Genomic DNA, 19,108 nt, shown 5'->3' on the forward strand with positions numbered 1-19,108 from the left:
CGATGCCCAAGCTAGGAAAAGAGTGACTGTGGTCCGGGCCCATATCTCACTATCAGTAGGAGCGTGGACGGGGTTCCATGACTCAACAGTAGCAGGATAGGGGCGAGGCCCAAGATAGGCGAGGCCTTAGAAGATGATTCAGTAGTATTGTTTAGCTTATGTGTTGTGATATGTTTATGTGTTAGTATATGTTAGCGGGCGAGGCCCAGTGACAGGCGAGGCCTAAGTGATACAGAACTGTATCCGAGTGGGGCTCGAAGCCAGGGGGCCTGTTGTAGCGGGTGAGGCCTGAGGTAGAGGGTGTGGCCCGAGGTAGAGGGCGAGGCCCTAGATAGAGGGTGTGGCCCAGTACTCGTGGTTTTCGATTATGTGTTTGGTATGTGGTAGGTTGGGGAACTCACTAAGCTTCGTGCTTACGGTTTTCAGTTTTGGTTTTAGGTACTTCCGGTAGTGGAGGGAAGAGCTCGAGGTGATCGCATGGCACACACCATAGATTAGACAGCCTGGGAATGTTTTACTCTGATAATGAAAATATGTTTTGGAATTAATACTCTGATTATGTTATGGATTGATAAATGTGTTTTAAGTAATGTTTTATAAAAGAAATTTTTAGTCTTGAAAATTGGGACGTTACAAGTTGGTATTAGAGCCTTGGTTTGAGGGATTTGGACATACTCTCGGGTGTGTCTGAACTCAAACTAAGGGATTGGTATAAAAGTTTTCAAAATACAGTTTTGTAAAAAAAAAAGAGAATTTTGATAAAAGAAAAGGGTGTGGTGCATGCAATCAACCGAGCTCAAGTAAGTACCCCCAAAATACCCATACAAGTTTATGTTATGGTTATCCGTTAGTAGAACATCATGCTAAATTAGGACTAAGGATCTAGGGAGGATGCCTTATGTGCCTGTTATATGTGATTTGAGCTACATGATAGTGCTGATTAGACAATAGTAGGATAGCATGTTTAGGTTATGCCTGAGTTTATGAGCTTATGTTGCATGCTAGTACAAATTCTTGATATGAGGTTATGATTGCTTGAGTATGTTATGGTTAGATTTTACCTTGTCTGAATGTTGCTTGCTTTATGCATTGTGGGATTCTAAGTGATGGGAATTAGCCATTCGGTGAATACGTCACGTCACATGTGAATAGCATTGAATAATCTTAGAGTGTTGGGTTTGTCCCTATTACGCGACTCTCGTTTGAGTCTAACCGTTGTAGGGACGAGTCTTTTACTCGAAGGATTATCTGATCCTCGTCACATGTGATGGTATTCAGGTGATGGCTAATTGGCATCGCAAGGAGGCCTTCAGCAGCTAAGGACTGGTTTGGGTGGAGTCAGAGGTTTCCCTAGGGTAAGCCTAGGATGAGATAGTGCTGGGAGCAGCAGTCGTAGAGAAAGGGACCTAGTGGAGTCGAAGCAGTTCTTGAGGAAAGTACGGATAGATGTGGAAGGTAGTATGGGCCTGTACTACTGAAAGCAGAGGATCCGTACTCGATTCGAGAAAAGCCGAGACGAGACCGGGGAACTTGTAGTGTGTGTGTGTATGATCCCTCAGCAGTGATGAGTATTCTGATAGTATTGCGATATGTTTTCAGTATGGTGACATTGCAAGAGAGACTAGTAGGAAGATCAGGCGCCGGAGAGGGATCAGGCTCGGGCTCAGGGACAGAGCAGCTCGAGGAGCGTATGAGAGAGTTTATATCAGCAGAGGTTACGCGCAGTATCCTAGACTAGACTCCTGTGATCTTTGGCACGGTCAACGAGGGTATATAAGAGATTTTAGATGAGAGGCTGGGAGCCTTCCATACAGAGATGATGGCTTTGATGGGAGCTCATACTTTGACATTCCGAGAGTTTAGAGCTTGCGGAGCGCCAGATTATCATGGGGCTAGGGACCCCATTGCTAGCAGCAGGTGGTTGGCCGATGTTGCCAATGCATTTCGTACAAGCTGGTGTCCCGACGGGGACAAGGTCAGACTCGCCTCCTGTCTTCTGAAGGACAGAGCGAGGGATTGGTGGGAAGAGATTGGTCATGCTTTGGGGGATGATGCCGTGTTGGACGCGATGACATGGAGTGATTTTTCAGCCAGGTTCAGGGCTGAGTTCTCCACCGACTATTGAGGTGCAGCAATTAGCATGGGAGTTTCAGGATTTGACACAGACCACTGAGACTGTGCCGGAGATCACCACCAAGTTCAGGGAGAGGGCTCTTCTTGTACCGCAGTATGTCGCGGATGAGGAGATGAAGAAGGCCCGATACCACGAGATGCTGAGGAGTGACATTAAGGAGTTTGTGAGCAGGTCCGGCTGCAAGACACTGGAGGACATGATCTCACGGGCCAGGGAGAGGGAGATCGATTTGGAACAGATCTGGAAGAGGAAGCCATATGAGGTTCAGACAGCCACATGATCGGGCAAAAGGCCCAAGGGGTCGGATTCGAGATCGAGGGACTATCAGGACCGCAGCCGATGCGGGAAGTGTGGCAGGATGCACGGGGGTGCGTGCAGGAGTGGGAGTGGTGGTGAGTCTAGCTGCTTCAAGTGCGGTCGGAAAGGTCATTTTAGCCAAGATTGTACTGCGACCACCACTCAGGGATCCAACCTGATATGTTTTCACTACAGTCAGCGGGGCCACAAGAAGGCCCAGTGCCACAGTTTGTTTTCGGTAGGACGGGTGATGGCACCTGCCCCTGCAACTCTGAGGATCACAGACGATCGTCAGGGCCGAGTAGAGGCGCCTGCGATAGGAGGCAGGGCTTTTCAGATGACTACCTTAGAGGCGCGAGCAACGCCGGACGTTGCAGGTATGTGTCTTCCGTTTTCTACTTTCTCTGTTCATGATTATATTGTTATGGTTCTGCATCGTATGTGGTATAAGTAATTTAGAATTGAGCGGCTTGCTTGTGATTTAATTATATGTCATATGCATACCTTGGATAATAAAGTGGTAATTAGGGGGTGGTGCCTTGGAAGCAGGTTACTTAGGACGTAGCAACTATAGCATGCTTGTGTGGAACTCAGTAGTGACCCGCTGAATTCAGAAAGGTGTTATTGAGTGATGGATCGGTTAGATCCCTAGCTATGGCAAGCTTGGTTCTTCAGCAGATTGTTTGCGGTATAGCAGAGAAGATTGAGAATTCTTCTCAAGCATTAAGCATTGAGGTATAAGCAGGATCAAAGTGGGGGAGAACCCTCTGAGTGTTCTAGGGTAAGAGCACGCAGATCCAGAATAAGTACTCGACCTCTAAGAAGGAAAAGAAGTAGCACAACAATGGATGGGTTAATGAGTTCAGGGTTGGGAGTTTGAGAGACTTCCCAACAGTTAGTTCCTGTAATCAAGATGTTTGGTATCTAGTTGGAATCTCAGGATGGAGGATCGCCTGTAGGACTTGAAGGAGTTGGAATGAGGATCTTGAGAACGGTAGCATGGGATGCTTTCGTGTTAGTAGTCAGTGGCAGAGACAACATGTAGAGCATGGTAGAGCGGCGGGAGAGCCGCAACATTTTTCGTCAGCAAGCCAGAGGTAGGAAGTGTTGTAAGACTACGGGGTAGTCGTAGCGTTCACTAGTAGTCAGTGAGTATGGAAGGTGTTGTAAGACTACGGGTAAGCCGTAGCATTCTCTAGCAGCTTAGTTAGCGGAGTGTGGGCGGAGGCCCGTATATCCTAGTTAGCGGATTTTGGGCAAGGCCCTTATCTCCTCAGTGATCAAGGTAGGGATCAGGAATGGGTAGTAGATGAGAATAGAATAGTCGGGTGAGACCCGTGGGCTAGGCCTGTATGAGAGCAACAGTATAGGTGAGACCTGAGAGCAGGGTTGCTCAGTAGTGTAGTCGGGTGGGACCCGTCGGCGAGGCTCGTGAGTTTAGTAGCACAGGTGGGACCTGGTAAGGACCTTAAGGTCGAGTTAGGGGGATCGAGGATCCCAGGCCTTGTAGCGCCAAAATGGCAGAGTAGAGGGGGAGGTATTAGGTAGCCTAAGTTTCCTCAGAAGTCGTTGGGAGCGACTAGAAGTTTGTGTTGGGACTAGCGACCGGTGGGAGCCGGTAATCCAGATATTGATAGATCAGTAGGGACCAGGGTGGTCTCGGTTCATCCGGAACGCAGTTAAGGGATAGCAGAAATTTCCAGTCAGTGGCAGTGATGGTAAGCAGTCTATGGTGGAATACAATTAGTTGATCGAGGGGTGCTATGCACATCACAACAAGTTGGATAATCTTAGAGGGAAGGGTTTGACCCTGTTGCGTAGCTCTCGTCTGAGTCTAACCTTTGCAGGGATGAATCTTTTACTCGAAGGATTATCCGAACCATTCGTTGGGAGGGGTGCTGAGCACTAAGTTATAATGGTGAGAAGTGTCTAGTTGATACTGGCGGTAATGACCCGTGCTAGAAGTAGCAGGAGTAATAGAGTTGGTGAAGGATAGGACCTTCATAGTGGAAGAGGAAGTAGTTGGTTATGGAACGTTGCCTTGGAAAGGCCAGAAATCACACAAGGAAAGAAAGGGGTGAACCCCTAGGGTGTTCAGCATAAGTACTCGAGGAGTAACAGAAGGTTTGTTAGTTGAGTAAGTTGTGTTCCCAGAATGTTCAAGGTCAGGGTTGACCTGAGATTTTATCCGCAACGAGTAATGTTAGTCAGAATGACCAGGCAGAAGGCCAACGAAGGTAGTCAGCGGGTGTTAGGTCTACCGAACAGAGTATTGATAGCAGATCGCAGGGCGATTGGCCGTACCGAACTTCGAGGATGAATTTTAGTTTAAGTGGGGGAGAGTTGTAACAATCAAAATCAGAAAGGCCAAGAAAGGAAAGAAAACCCTATGTCAAAGGGTCAACTCGTCGAGTCCAGGGAGGAACTCAACGAGTCGGAGCGGGATCCGGGGGATCGATTAAGTAACTGACTCGGCGAGTCGGCAAAGAGGACTCGACGAGTCCGGACTGAAGAGGGAAACCCTAAATCCGGGACTTTGTGCACTATTCAAGCATCTCATTCTCTCCCTTAGGGTTCCTTATAGCCTCTCTTATCCAGAATACGAAACCCTAAGCCTCCATTGTTATACATTCAAGCTTTCTTTCCATTTTGGGTGATTTGAAGGAAGAAGGAAGAAAGGAACCATTAGGGACTCAAGGATTGGCAGTAGATCCAGAGTTTGTGGGATTTTCCAGAGCATTTGAAGGTATTTAGTCGCTACCTTCACTCTTTTGCATATAGATCAACCTTTAACATGAGATGTGGGGCTTTTTGGGCAAGCTTAAGAACCATTTTGAGTTAGAAGCCCAAATCTGAAGTTGCTACTTCAGATCTAAGTGTATCTTGGCCTAGAGAATCATAAAGCATCAGTCTATGGGCTTATTGTAAAGCCTATTTGTCTTAAACCCTAGTTTATAGTGTTTTGAGCCTAGATCTCCTTAGCTACACGTAAAGTTTGCCACTTTAAGTGAGGAATAGGCTTTAGAAGAGTGATATGTTTATGTGTTAGTATACGTTAGCGGGCGAGGCCCAGTGACAGTCGAGGCCTAAGTGAAACAGATATGTATCCGAGCGGGCTCGAAGCCAGTTGGGGCCTGTTGTAGCGGGCGAGGCCCGAGATAGAGGGTGTGGCCCTAGATAGAGGGTGTGGCCCAGTACTCGCGGTTTGCGATTATGTGTTTGGTATGTGGTAGGTTGGGGAACTCACTAAGCTTCGTGCTTACGATTTTCAGTTTTGGTTTTAGGTACTTACGGTAGCGGAGGGAAGAGCTCGGGGTGATCGCATGGCACACACCATAGATTAGACAGCCTGGGAATGTTTTACTCTGATAATGAAAATTCGTTTTGGAATTAAAACGCTTATTAAGTTATGGATTGATAAATGTGTTATAAGTAACGTTTTATAAAAGAAATTTTTAGTCTTGAAAATTGGGACGTTACATTTGCAATTATCAATGATTTGAAAAACAGCCCCTCCATTATTAATCAGTTTCTTTAAACCCAAAATTAATTTCTGATTAAATACTAATTGATAATATGATTCCCAAATAATATATTAATCTTATAATATATTAATAAAATCATTTTTAGTACCAATTTATTATTTCAAATAATAAATTCTACTCTCTCTCCACCAGTCATCCTGACAAGTTGCATGAGTGAAGGCAACCCAAAAAGACTATACTCCTATCAAATCATGTAGATAACAATTATAGTTATGGTCTTAGACACCAAATCCAACAACATTTTCCCTCGAGACGGTGTCGCTGCTAAAACCCTTCAGTCACCATTAATAGTAGTCACGGTTAAAGGTGTGCGCAAATATACCCTCCTTCATCAACACTTTCTATATTTTGTAACAACTCACCCCTCCATCGAAGCTCTCTTGATTTGCAACAAAAAATTGATCCAAACCTACCAACGACATTCTATCACCGGCGACGACCAGACCAATATCACCGACGACAATAGTGCAACAACAATGACATTATCGCCGGCGACGACTAGGCCGCTATCGTCGGCGAAAATAGTGCAACACCAACGACACTACAAAGCTGTTAGATTTACTGCCGAGAAAGGTGCTTCTCCTCATTTTTTTTCTATTTTTTTCCTTTCCATTGACTATTTAAGTGATTATCTACTGATTTAGGTGTTTAATTTTTTGTATGAAGCCTTATTGACCACAAATTTTGGGTTGTCATCACTGCCACCACAACACCACCATTATTCTGATTTCGTTCCACCACAGGTCCTATTCCATTTCATGAAGTATTTTACACTAGTTCTTCATATCGGATGCATTATATATGTATGTAATGTGTATAATGTATGTATATGAAATAGAATGCATAAATGTATGTAATGTGTGTATACATGTATGGAAAAAACAAAAAAAAAGATACTATAATGGAAAAAAAAATAGGATGCTAGAATGAATATGCAATGTGTAGGAAGTATGTTTAAGTGTATTTGTATGTATAATATGTGTATATATGTATGTAATGTTTATATATATATATATATATATATATATATATATATATATATATATATATATATATATATATATATATATATATATATATATACACACACACACAAACTCACATACATACATACATACAAACCGGTTCCGGCTGCTACCCAACAGGTATGACTTTCGAAGAAATAAAATTCAAAATCGAAACCCATTAAGACGGTTCCAAAACTTTAAGTACTTGAGCCAACGTTTTTATGGCTTTTTGAGTTCCGAAAGCAAGCACCCTCTTCAATGCTCGTCCCCTTAGAATATAAGACATATAGACAAATGTTAAAAATGAAAGAATATTTAAAATTTAGGTAACAATTAAAAATTAACGAATCTTTGAATGGTCAAGAGCATCTTTGAAACCATATTGAATTGTAATGTCACATGACTAGTAAATAACGAGGCAATATATGAAATTTAGGTATATGTTAAATTTTAAAGAATCTTTGAATATTCATACTGAACATCATCTTTGAAACCACATTGAATAGGAGGCAAAATAAATATTTCAAAAACTGTTAATTTTCCAAGATCTAATGGTCCGTTTTGTTTGATTTTCAGAGCTCCCTAATATCGAGGCCTTCATATCGAATACTTTGGATTGTTGACATTAGCTCCGGAGGCTCGAGAGGAACATAAGTATGGCTTCCAGCCTATTTGAATATCTTCAAATTTTGGAACAACTAAAATCTTACAGTAATGTTCCAAAAGATTTGATATATTCCTTACGGTCTTACGCCTTGTTCATATACCGGTCAGAACAGCAAAACAAGTTCAGTAAACCTATGCCATGGATTGGGATCTATATCACCTCAGCCTCTCTGTTTTGCATCCTTTTAGTGGTGGCCGATTTATTACATGGTTTTAGGAACAAAAAATTCTGGTTTCCATGTAAATATTTCAATTTGAATGCTGCTTCTCTCACTGCGATAGCTGTTGCAATAAAGCTACCCATGGATCTAACTACTCTAACGCCAGGTTATGTCGACCGGGCTGCAAAGCTTGGAGGCCTCTCCTTTATGTGCACTATGATGGCTAATTTATTGCCTTCTTTAGCCACCATGAGCAGCAAGGAACTTGTATCAAACATCATAGCTTTAGCTGTCCTCGTAATTACCTTGGTTGTGAACGTCTGTATTCAAATAAACACCGGAGTTATCACCTACGATGAAGAGGATGATTTCTTCTTTTATAACATTGATGATGCAGTAGTTTCACAATATTACACGTACACATATCCAGCGGGTAATGGTTTCATAGCAACACTTTATGTGGTTATGTTACTCACGTTGCTTATAATATATGCATGTTCATCTTTAGCAGTTCTAAAGTCTAAACAGATTCTAGAATCAAAATACCAAGTGGCTCATCACAAAGCTTTAAAGGACGATGAGTTGCAACAGCCAGGAATATTAACTATTGAGAAGCTAAAGCAGCATGTGAGCAATTACTGTATCATGGCAGGAACCGGCAACCCCCAGTTCATGATAGCTTCCTCAGCTACAACCTCCGCTTCTGGGGCAATATGCGCCTTAAGCACTACCTTCCACATTATTATTATGTTTTTCAGTATTGGACGTCTAAGGGCCTCTAAGTCGGATTATAAGTGGTCATTGTTGGTGATTCTCATTACACAATTCATCGGAGTCATATTGGGTACAGTTGCGCCACTTTCTAGATGCTTTGCATCCTTAAGCTTTAAGGTGTCCTTAAAATGGATTGTGAACCATGTGAAGGTCTCTAACGTGGAGAGCTATTGGACTCAGAAGCTATATGATTGGAAACAGAGTAGCATACCATTCTCATACAGTAGCCGCAAATGCAAGATCGTCATCCAAAGTTTGAAAAATCTATTTCTCAGCATTTGTATAGGATTCCAGAAGACAGTTGTGGTGATATGCAAGATGATAAGAGTTATTCCAATTTTCTTTGTGATATGTGTGGTGTACTTTCTACGTTGTGGGAAGTGGTTAAAGGCAATGTTCAGCGCCTCGAGTATTAAATTGGTACAAAATACTGAGCAACCAAGAAAAGATAAACATCTTAGTCGATATGTTTTGCAACTTCAAGACGATATGGAGTTTGCTGAGAGAACATTGAAACAAATTTCAAAAGCTGTGAACCGCTTGATCCAAAAGGCTGAAAAACAACAACCCAAAAATCTTTTGAAGCTTCTAACAGAATCTAGAGGTTTTGAAGGAGTTGAAAAGTTTGACAACCATCATGTTCCGCCCTTACTTTCAGAAGAATATCTCCATTGTTGGAGCTTGCCCCTGGTAACTCTTACAACCATTGCCATGTCTCTTCCTAACATCCAAAAGAACATTGTTGATTGCTTGCTGAGTGGTGTGAGTGAAGGTCTTGTATATGTCACAATTGTGGAAGAAAACCTTAATATTACCGATGATCATGTAAGAATTCAAAAGGCGGTTAAAACTTTGTGGGTAGAACTTGAAGTATACCACAAATGGTTAGGAAACAAGCTACCAAAACATGCTCCTAAAGAAAATACAGCTGGACAGATTCTTCAATGGTTGAGGGATACAGGTAAAAACATTGTCAATGAGGTAGAAAGGACGGATATAATTGGAGTCCCAAATGGTAATTACAAATGCAGGTCTATTTCTGGTAATTCAATGTATCGAATCACTGAAACAATCTTGTGCTCCTATCATGAGAACATAGTCCAGGTCAGCCAAGAAGAACTATTTACAGAATTATTATCAATAATTGCTGATATTTTGGCAGCTTGTCTCACAAACTTACCCCAAGTCATAGCATTGAAATGTCACACGAGAGCCATAGAGAAAAGGGAGGCAAGTGTGCATGCTGCAGCCCAACTTCTTGGTGAGACTATGCAGATAATTAACACCCTTCAAGATCGAGAACTTCCAAGCTTGAATCCAAACGACATGGCGTTTATTGACAAGTGGCGTTCTTACTTAAAGGATCCTTGTCCTTAATAAACCATTTGTGTTTTTCATGTAACTAGGTACGTACGTTTATAAATATTTATATGTAATTTGTATTCCTAAAGCAGTGAATTATGTCACCTTTATTTGATTTCCATTGTTTAATTATGAGGCATGTGATTTCCTTGGATACTTGTTTCTCAGACATCGTTGGAACCATTTTTGTGACATTAGCATGTTGTTTCAAAGCATTTGTGAAGAAGTTATAATTGTTCCACATAACATTATCATGTATTTTCTTGTTTTACTCGTACTTGGATTCACCATCTTGCAAATTTGATCTAGTACCCATGCCACTAATTTGATTAAGGAATAGCTTATCGTTCATAATTTTCAAAGAAACAGAATTTGTTTGAACAATATTTGCCTCTTCCTTTACTACCTTAAATCCTTCTACATGGTTTGAAATACAGCTAAATTCACTATAAGAATTTTCCCATATGACGACGACACCTATACCGACGACAAGTGTCATCGGTAAAAATAAGGCTATACGGACTAATAGTGTTGACCAATTACTTTGACTTCAAAATTTGATCACCCGGCTACTTGTGGTTTGCATAGGTAACATAGGTAAGGTGTGAAATAAAAAATAATTCGTGGGTTTCTGAAAATGTATACCGACGAATTCTCTTCAGTATAGGTGTTGAAAAAATCATTTCTCTTTTCTTTATTATCTTGCAGGAAAAAAAAACATTGTTGTTTTATTAACCTCTATATCGACAGCATGTTTGTAGAAGTGATTTAATCGAATATGAATGAAATCAAAGTAGCAAAGTAGTTTGAACACCAAGAGTAAATAAGATTAGGTTTCAGCTCAATTATACTTTCAGGATACAAAAGCAACCATGTATCTTCTTGTATGTTGTTTTGTGGAGTAAACATCATGAACATTGTTTCTTCCTGATTGTCCTCTTCTTGAAGCATGATTGTCCTCTTCTTGAAGCATAAGGCTTGAGTTTCTATTTTCAACTAAAATTCATTTTATACATACTTTGAAGGTATGTCCAAATTTTTGGCATTAATTGCGTTGAATTTTTTAGAATGATGTAGCATGTCCTTTTCCGATGGAAGAATTCTCAATTTGTTCATCCATCTGACTAGGAGAGTTATTTTCTTTTGTACTAGGATTCCATTGAGTCATTGAATGTATTTTGAAGGCGTTTTCTGAGTGCGAAAAGTCAAATTGACTCATCCTTAATCCATCGGATTGTAACATCCCAAGAGGATTTTCTAGAGAAAATGTGGATAAGTCTTTTGACTCTTCAATTGCAACAACTACATATTAGAATTTTATGGTTAGGCTTCTTAATATTTTTTTTCAACAACTCTTCTATCGTTAATGGTTTCCCCGTTTAGTCTCAACTAATTTAAGAGTAAGATTACTCGATTATAGAACTCCTCTATTGTCTCTAGGTCCTTCATGTGAAGATTGTCGAATTCACATCTTAAGGTTTGCAGTCGTATAACTTTAACCTTGTCTTCTCCCCTGTATATTATATGCAACAAATCCCATGCTTCTTGTGAAGATGAAGATGTCGGGATTCTCACAAAAATACTTCATCTATTGCTTGGTAAATGAAGAATAGTGCCTTCTTGTCTTTCTTCCTTGATTCCTTCAAATCAATTGTTTGTTGTGTTGTTAAGGCGTTAGGATTTGGAGGTTCATTGATTACATTCTCCACAATACACCAAAGATATTGGGACTCGTACAATACCTTCATCTGAATGCTCTAGTGGTAATAATTTTTTTCGTTTAACTTTGGTAATTGGGTTTGCAATATGTTTCCGTTTGTAGACATGATCGTAGGCTCTAATACTAATATGTTGAGTAAATGAAGAACACATAAATTCACACTAATATGTATTTATTATATTCATAAGCATCAAATCGTACATAGATGTCATTACATACATATTTATACTAGCCTTCATAACTATGAATAACTACTAATGTAACTGTCATTTGAAAGTTACTAACTAAAGAACCGTTTGGAGACACCCCTTGGATAAAGGCACCACTTTGTACATAAAAGCAACGAGTTTACTTATCTTTAACACAAACTCTTTGGATACGAAGACCCTTTATGCGACAAAGCATTCGAAATTTTTCATAATTAAACTTCAATAATAATCAAGGCCATTTTCAAGACATAACTTCTCTTCTCTTGGAATCGGATTCCCCAATTCGAGTTCCATCTACATTGATTTCTCCACTTTCTTCTTTTTTGGATAGGAGATTTCTTCAATTTCATGCTTCAAACGAGTGTTATATCTAAGATTGAGCAAGATTAAGAATCTAATATTGCTATATGTTTGATGATGCTTTCGAGAGATGAGGAGAAATTGGGAATGATTTGAATCGTCTGATTACTGCAATTTCTCTGCTTTTGTGGGGTTGACTAAAGTTGAGGGTAAAAAGCGAATGGGAAGGGTTTCAAGATCAAGAAATTAGCAGAAACACTAGTGGGAGTTAATTATCTTGGAAGATTTGAAGTGGGTTTTATTGGAGTGGAGAAAATTATGATCCGAAAACAGAAGGTGAAAACACAAATGAAAACAAACCCTTTTTTGATCATGAGCATATAATCAATGGGTTTAATGAAAAACCATGTGATAATCATCAAACCACAAAAGCTTTCAATGTTGGTGTTCATTCTTTGAAGAAATCAGTGGTGTTGGGAGAACATGCATGTCCAATTTGCTTGAAAATCTTCACATCTATGCAACCTTTTAGAAGGTCACAAAAGATCACATATGATTGTGGAGGCTAAATTGAATCAACAAACAAGTATGAATCTGTTACTTCAGCAATACAATGCAGAAAAATAATAATAAAACCTTGACAGCAATTAGTTTTTTTGTTTGTATTCCCGTTTTTCCCTTAGACCCAAGAACAAGCAATGACAATAAGCAAGATAAAAGAAAGTAAATAGAGAATGAAGAACAATAGAATTAACGTGGTTCAGCAATAACTTGCTTACATCCACAAGAAGAGAGAAAGCTTTTGTATTAGGTTAAGAAGCAATTTACCTCACTTTGTTCCCTGTTACAAAACTTACGTATATCTCTCTTTACAGCTGAAATCAGCATATAAGCAAACATACATGGGCCTACAAACATTGGGCTATTAACTGTGTCATTTAACCCAAAATAATTGGGCTGACCCAAGTCAACTCAAGCTAACTTCTTGGACTGACCACTTACAATTCTCCACCTCGAACAACATTTGATAGACCTCAAATTTTGGACGATACACCAAGAAGAAGTTGCAAACCTTGATATGTAAAACTCAATCAGGCTGCACCATTTGACCATGGTTGCCTACGTACCCACATCTGGGATCAAGCCACCGTAGTTTACTTCACCAGGTGAAAACTCCACCTCACCCTGACACCGCCCCGCAATGTCATGGCCCTCAAGGGCAATCAACACTGATTAATATTAAGCAAGTTCAAGCAATGCTTAAACTTGCCACCTGGTACCGCCTTGGTTAACATGTCTGCTGGCTTCTCATCAGTGTGCACCTTCATAAGAGAAATGTCACCATATTCTATGACTCCCCGCAAAAAATGATATCTGACATTTATATGTTTTGTACGAGCATGATAAACTTGATTCTTAGCTAAGTGAATTGCACTTTGACTATCACACCACAAGTCTACACAATCTTGCTCAAACCCCAAATCATCTAAAAAACCCCACAACCACAGTGCTTCCTTTACACCTTCTGTTATAGCCATATACTCAGCTTCTGTAGTAGAAAGCGCTACTGTTGCTTGTAGCATCAATCGCCAACTAACTGAAGCACCATGTACTTTGAACACATAACCAGTAGTAGATCGACATCTATCCAGATCACCAGCATGATCTGAATCCACAAATCCAGTAATTCGACATGTATTTCCACCAAAGCATAAACCAATATTAGTGGTTCCTTTCAAATATCTCAAGACCCATTTCACAGCTTCCGAAAGGGCCTTCCCTGGGTTCGCCATGAACCTGCTGACCACACTGACCGCCTGTGAAATATCCTGACATGTACACACCATGGCATACATCAGACTGCCGACTGCACTGGCATAAGGCACACGCCCCATGTACGTCTTATCTTCTGCTGTAGAAGGAGATTGTCTACTAGAGAGCTTAAAATGTGGAGCCAATGGAGTTACCACTAACTTGGCATCTTGCATCCCGAACCTTGCAATGACCCGCTCAATGTAGCCCTTTTGGCTCAAGAACAATCGATGTTTCGTCCTCTCTCTTCTAATCTCCATACCTAATATTTTCTTGGCAATTCCCATGTCCTTCATCTCAAACTCTTTACCAAGTTGAGATTTCAGCCTATCTATCTCCACCTTGCTCTTCGAAGCAATAAGCATGTCATTCACATACAAAAGAAGATAAATATAATCACCTCCATGAAGCTTCCGCATGTAAACACAACAATCATACAGACTTCTAGAGAACCCATGCTTCAGCATGAAAGAGTCAAACCGCTTGTACCACCGTCGAGGAGATTGCTTCAATCCATATAGTGATTTCCTCAAGCGACATACCTGACTTTCCTTATCAACAACCTTGAATCCATCAGGTTGATGCATATAGATTTCCTCAGCCAATTCTCCGTGCAAGAAAGCGGTTTTTACGTCGAGTTGTTCCAGCTCCAAATCACCATGAGCAACAATACTCAACACTACCCGGACGGATGTGTGTTTCACTACCGGAGAAAATATCTCATTGTAGTCTACTCCCTCTCTTTGTGCAAACCCCTTTGCTACTAATCTTTCCTTGTACCTTGTACCACTGAGTTCGGAAGAATCCTCATTTTTTCTTGTACACCCACTTACAACCAATAGCTTTCTTTCCTACGAGTAATGGGACCACCTCCCACGTTTGGTTCTTTCGAAGAGACTCCATCTCTTCTTCCATAGCAGCCAACCAACTCTCATTATTGCCATTTTGAATAGCTTCCTTGAAGGAGACCGGCTCATCTTCCTCCATCGAGAGTGCATACTCAACCAAACTTGCATGTCCGTAGTGCTTCAAGGGTTGATCAGACCCCAACTTTTGAACTTTCTTATATGCTCGCCTCGGCCTAGTAGGGACCGAATTATCCTCCAGCTCTTGTTCCTCTGGTTCGTGTACATTTTCTTGCTGAACTGTCTCATGTTCAATATCATCGTGAATACCACCATGATCTTCCTCGTGAACACGACTAAAACCTTGTTGGCTTTTAGGGTCTATATCAACTACTTGAGACTTGACCGTCTCAATGTCATCACCATTTGGGACCGTAGCTTTTGAAGAAGCTACATTGGAGTTCTCATCAAAAGTAACATCCCTGCTGATTATAAACTTGGAATCTTCCAAACACCAAAGACGATAGCCTTTCACACCTGATGCATATCCCAAGAATATTGCCTTCTTGGCTCTTGCTTCAAGCTTTCCCTCACTAACATGATAATAGGCTGTGCACCCGAAGATTCTGAGTTTCTCATAATCTGCATGTTCCCCTGACCATACCCTATAGGGTATATTTCCATCTAGAGACGCATGAGGAGACCGATTGATAATGTAGCAAGCTGTAGCAATCGACTCTGCCCACCATTCTCTACCCAAACCAACATATGATCGCATACACATTGATCTCTCTCGCAATGTACGATTCAGCCTTTCTGCGACCCCATTCTGTTGTGGTGTTTTCCTGACCGTCCAATGTCTAGCAATTCCTTCTTGATCACAAAATTTCTTGAAGGCACCTTCTGTATACTCTGTACCATTATCAGATCGAAGTGTCTTCAATTTCTTGCCTGTTCTGTTCTCAACCATTGCTTTCCACTTCTTGAACGTGTCAAATACCTCATTCTTGTGTTTCAGAAAGTAAATCCAAACATACCTAGAATGATCATCCACAAAAGTGACAAAATATCTGGAACCTCCCTTGGAAGTGACTGAAGCAGGACCCCAAACATCTGTATGCACATAGTCTAAAATTCCTCTGCTTTTGTGTTTGCTAGATTTGAACTGAACCCGATGTGCTTTACCGTACACGCAATGCTCACAAAAATCCATGCAAGGCTTCTTCAAATTCTTCAACAAACCTTCTTTACCAAGTAGATCAAGACCCTTTTCGGACATATGCCCAAGCCGTCTATGCCATAACCGAGTGCTTTCACATGGGTCACCACCACTACCATTTGTTCCAACTGCTGCACCATCTGTCACAGTTGTACCTGAAAGGACATAAAGGTTTCCTTGACGAATACCTTTCATTACAACCAAAGAACCACGAATAACCTTCTTTACTCCTTCCCATGTAACTATTTTCCACCCACCGGAGTTCAATACACCTTCAGAGATGAGATTCTTTCGCAACTCAGGAACATGTCTCACATCCAATAAATTTCTAACCACTCCATCATGCATTTTGATTCTAACAGAACCGAGCCCAACCGTTTTGCAGGAATGGTTATTTCCCATTACCACGGTTCCACCATCTATGCTCCTATAGTTAGTAAACCACTTCCTATTTGGGCACATATGGTACGAGCAACCTGAATCAATAATCCATTTACCAGAGATTTCTTCATCAGAAGTGGCAAACTAACACTCATCATTGCTTTCTTCTCCTGGGGCATAACTAGCTTCTTGCTTCTCTTGTGCATTTCCTTTGTTGTTGTTGTTGTTGTTCTTTTCTTTGTTCCATCCTACTCTCTCTTGTTAGGATAGTTTTCTTTGAAATGTCCAAGCTCGCCACACTTAAAACACCGCCTTTTAGCAAAAGTTCTAGATTTAGATCTAGACTTTCCTCCTTTGCCTTTTCCTCTCTCATTACTTCTACCTCTTGCAAACAATCCTTGTGTCTGGTCTTTGTTACCACTAGCAGCAGCCATGTCACCAGTTGCAATCTTTCTAAGATTATCTGCTAGAATTGACATTCTAGTCTCATCTATCGTAAGGCTATCACCCACAAGCATCAATGTTTGCACCAGATTCTCATAAGACTTTGGCAACGAAAGAAGTAGTAAAAGTGCTTGATCCTCATCTTCTACCTTCACATCAATGTCTTTTAAATCTGATATACACCTATCAAATTTATTGATGTGTTCCCGGATTGAAGAACCTTCATCCATTTTGCAAGTAAACAATTTGGACTTCAAATAGATCCTGTTTGTTAGAGTTTTCGTCATGAAGCTTGCCTCTAACTTTTCCCACACCACAGTTGCCGATTCTTCATTACCAACCAAGAAAGCAACATCCCTTTCAAGGCATAAAATGATCGATGCTCGTGCTTCAAGATCCAACTCCTCCCAATCCTCATCGGACATATCTTTGTGCTTCTTTGTCTTACCCGCCAAAGCCTTGCGTAACTTCTGTGAGATTAATAGATTTTTCATTTGCATCCTACAATAAGAAAAATCATTCTTCCCGTTGAACTTCTCTAATTCATACTTCCCAATTTTAACCGTTCCGCTTGTAGATGCCATTTACCCGCTTGTTTCAAAATCTGCCTCTCTCAGGACTTTTATCGAATACCTTGTGTGCAGAACACAAAATACCACCTAAATACCTCAAATCTGAGGTCTACCGCCCAAATTTGATATTAAGCTTTGATACCAATTGTTACTTCAGCAATACAATGCAGAAAAATAATAATAAAACCTTGACAACAATTAGTTTTTCTGTTTGTATTCCTGTTTTTACCTTAGACCCAAGAACAAGCAATGACAATAACCAAGATAAAAGAAAGTAAATAGAGAATGAAGAATAATAGAATTAACATTGTTCAGCAATAACTTGCTTACATCCACAAGAAGAGAGAAAACTTTTGTATTAGGTTAAGAAGCAATTTACCTCACTTTGTTCCCTGTTACAAAACTTATGTATATCTCTCTTTACAGCTGAAATCAGCATATAAGCAAACATACATGGGCCTACAAACATTGGGCTATTAACTAGGTCATTTAACCCAAAACAGTTGGGCTGACCCAAGTCAACTCAAGCTAACTTCTTGGGCTAACCACTTACAGAATCTTATTGAGAAAGAGAATGAACCTGTTCGAGGGTTTTTTTTCTATATCCCAAGCTACTTCCCGATGCAACTGAAAAAGAGCCATGACATCTTGAATCAACGACACTACTTGGTTTGCTCTCAGCAATTAAAAAAATCTGATGAGTTATAAAAAACTGTTAGATCGATTAGATCTTCGTAACAGGTAAGTAAAGAACGTAAACAGCAAGGAAATAAAACACAAGTATGGATCACAAGGTGTCGAATGATTAGATTACTCAATCCTCAGCAGAGCTCGACTAAGAACTTCCGCTGTAGAGGACTTCTAGGGTTACAAAAATTAACGATGAATATGATGAACAATACTTTTCTAATCGTTTCTAATCACCCCTATTCTCGGATGCATGCAAGCATCTATTTATAATAAACCCTACAAAACTCACGGATGGACAGGCCCATACCGGAGATAAACATGGACTAGCTAACGATCCCAATAGTCACAACACAACATTAGACCTAACAATCTCCCCCTTTGTGTCAATTTGGAGCGAGACTATCGTTTCTTCTTGCTTGGACCAGCAGTGGGAACCTTCTTTATTGTATCAAACAGACGTGAGATAAGTGCAAGGATTGTCTGTATGAAGCGAATGTACCATTGAATCATGTCATCAAAGTACTTTATATCATCCGCTGTGTTCTACTTGCACCGATGGATGATCCCTAAGACGTGTTCCAAACAAGCAGTGGTATAGAGATGTTTGTCTGCCAAGGCGAAAAGACATTTATGTCCTTCGTTTCTGGTAAACATGACAGAGTTTCTCTTCGGGTCAATCTTCCCCATCTGCTTCATGTTGAGATCACTGGCAGAGCCAATATGAGATATGGTAGGCTTTTTCTTGAATACACTCGCTATCTCCTGATCCATCAGGGCAACCTCCATGACATAGCATACAAGCATCCTCTTAAAGTGGTCGATGATCAAACCATATTCAGCTTCGTTTGTAAGAAGAATGTTGTGCAAGATAATCCAGTCATGGGGATTAAGGTTGGGAAGATCTGCAAGTGAGATGGCATGTTCGGTCTTGGCAGATCCTCGTAGTATCTTGAACCGAACGTTGGTGAAG

General features: G+C 40.6%; 1 protein-coding gene across 1 annotated transcript; it reads left to right on the forward strand.

Annotated features, from left to right (window-relative positions):
- The first annotated feature begins 7,639 nt into the window (after nt 1-7,639).
- LOC111893480 (uncharacterized) lies at nt 7,640-9,961 on the forward strand. The gene has a single exon (XM_023889533.1). The coding sequence runs from the start codon at nt 7,640-7,642 to the stop codon at nt 9,959-9,961; it is 2,322 nt and encodes a 773-aa protein (XP_023745301.1).
- The last annotated feature ends 9,147 nt before the right edge of the window (nt 9,962-19,108 follow it).

This window comes from Lactuca sativa, chromosome 4, assembly GCF_002870075.4.
Source record: "Lactuca sativa cultivar Salinas chromosome 4, Lsat_Salinas_v11, whole genome shotgun sequence".
Taxonomy (NCBI): Eukaryota; Viridiplantae; Streptophyta; class Magnoliopsida; order Asterales; family Asteraceae; genus Lactuca; species Lactuca sativa.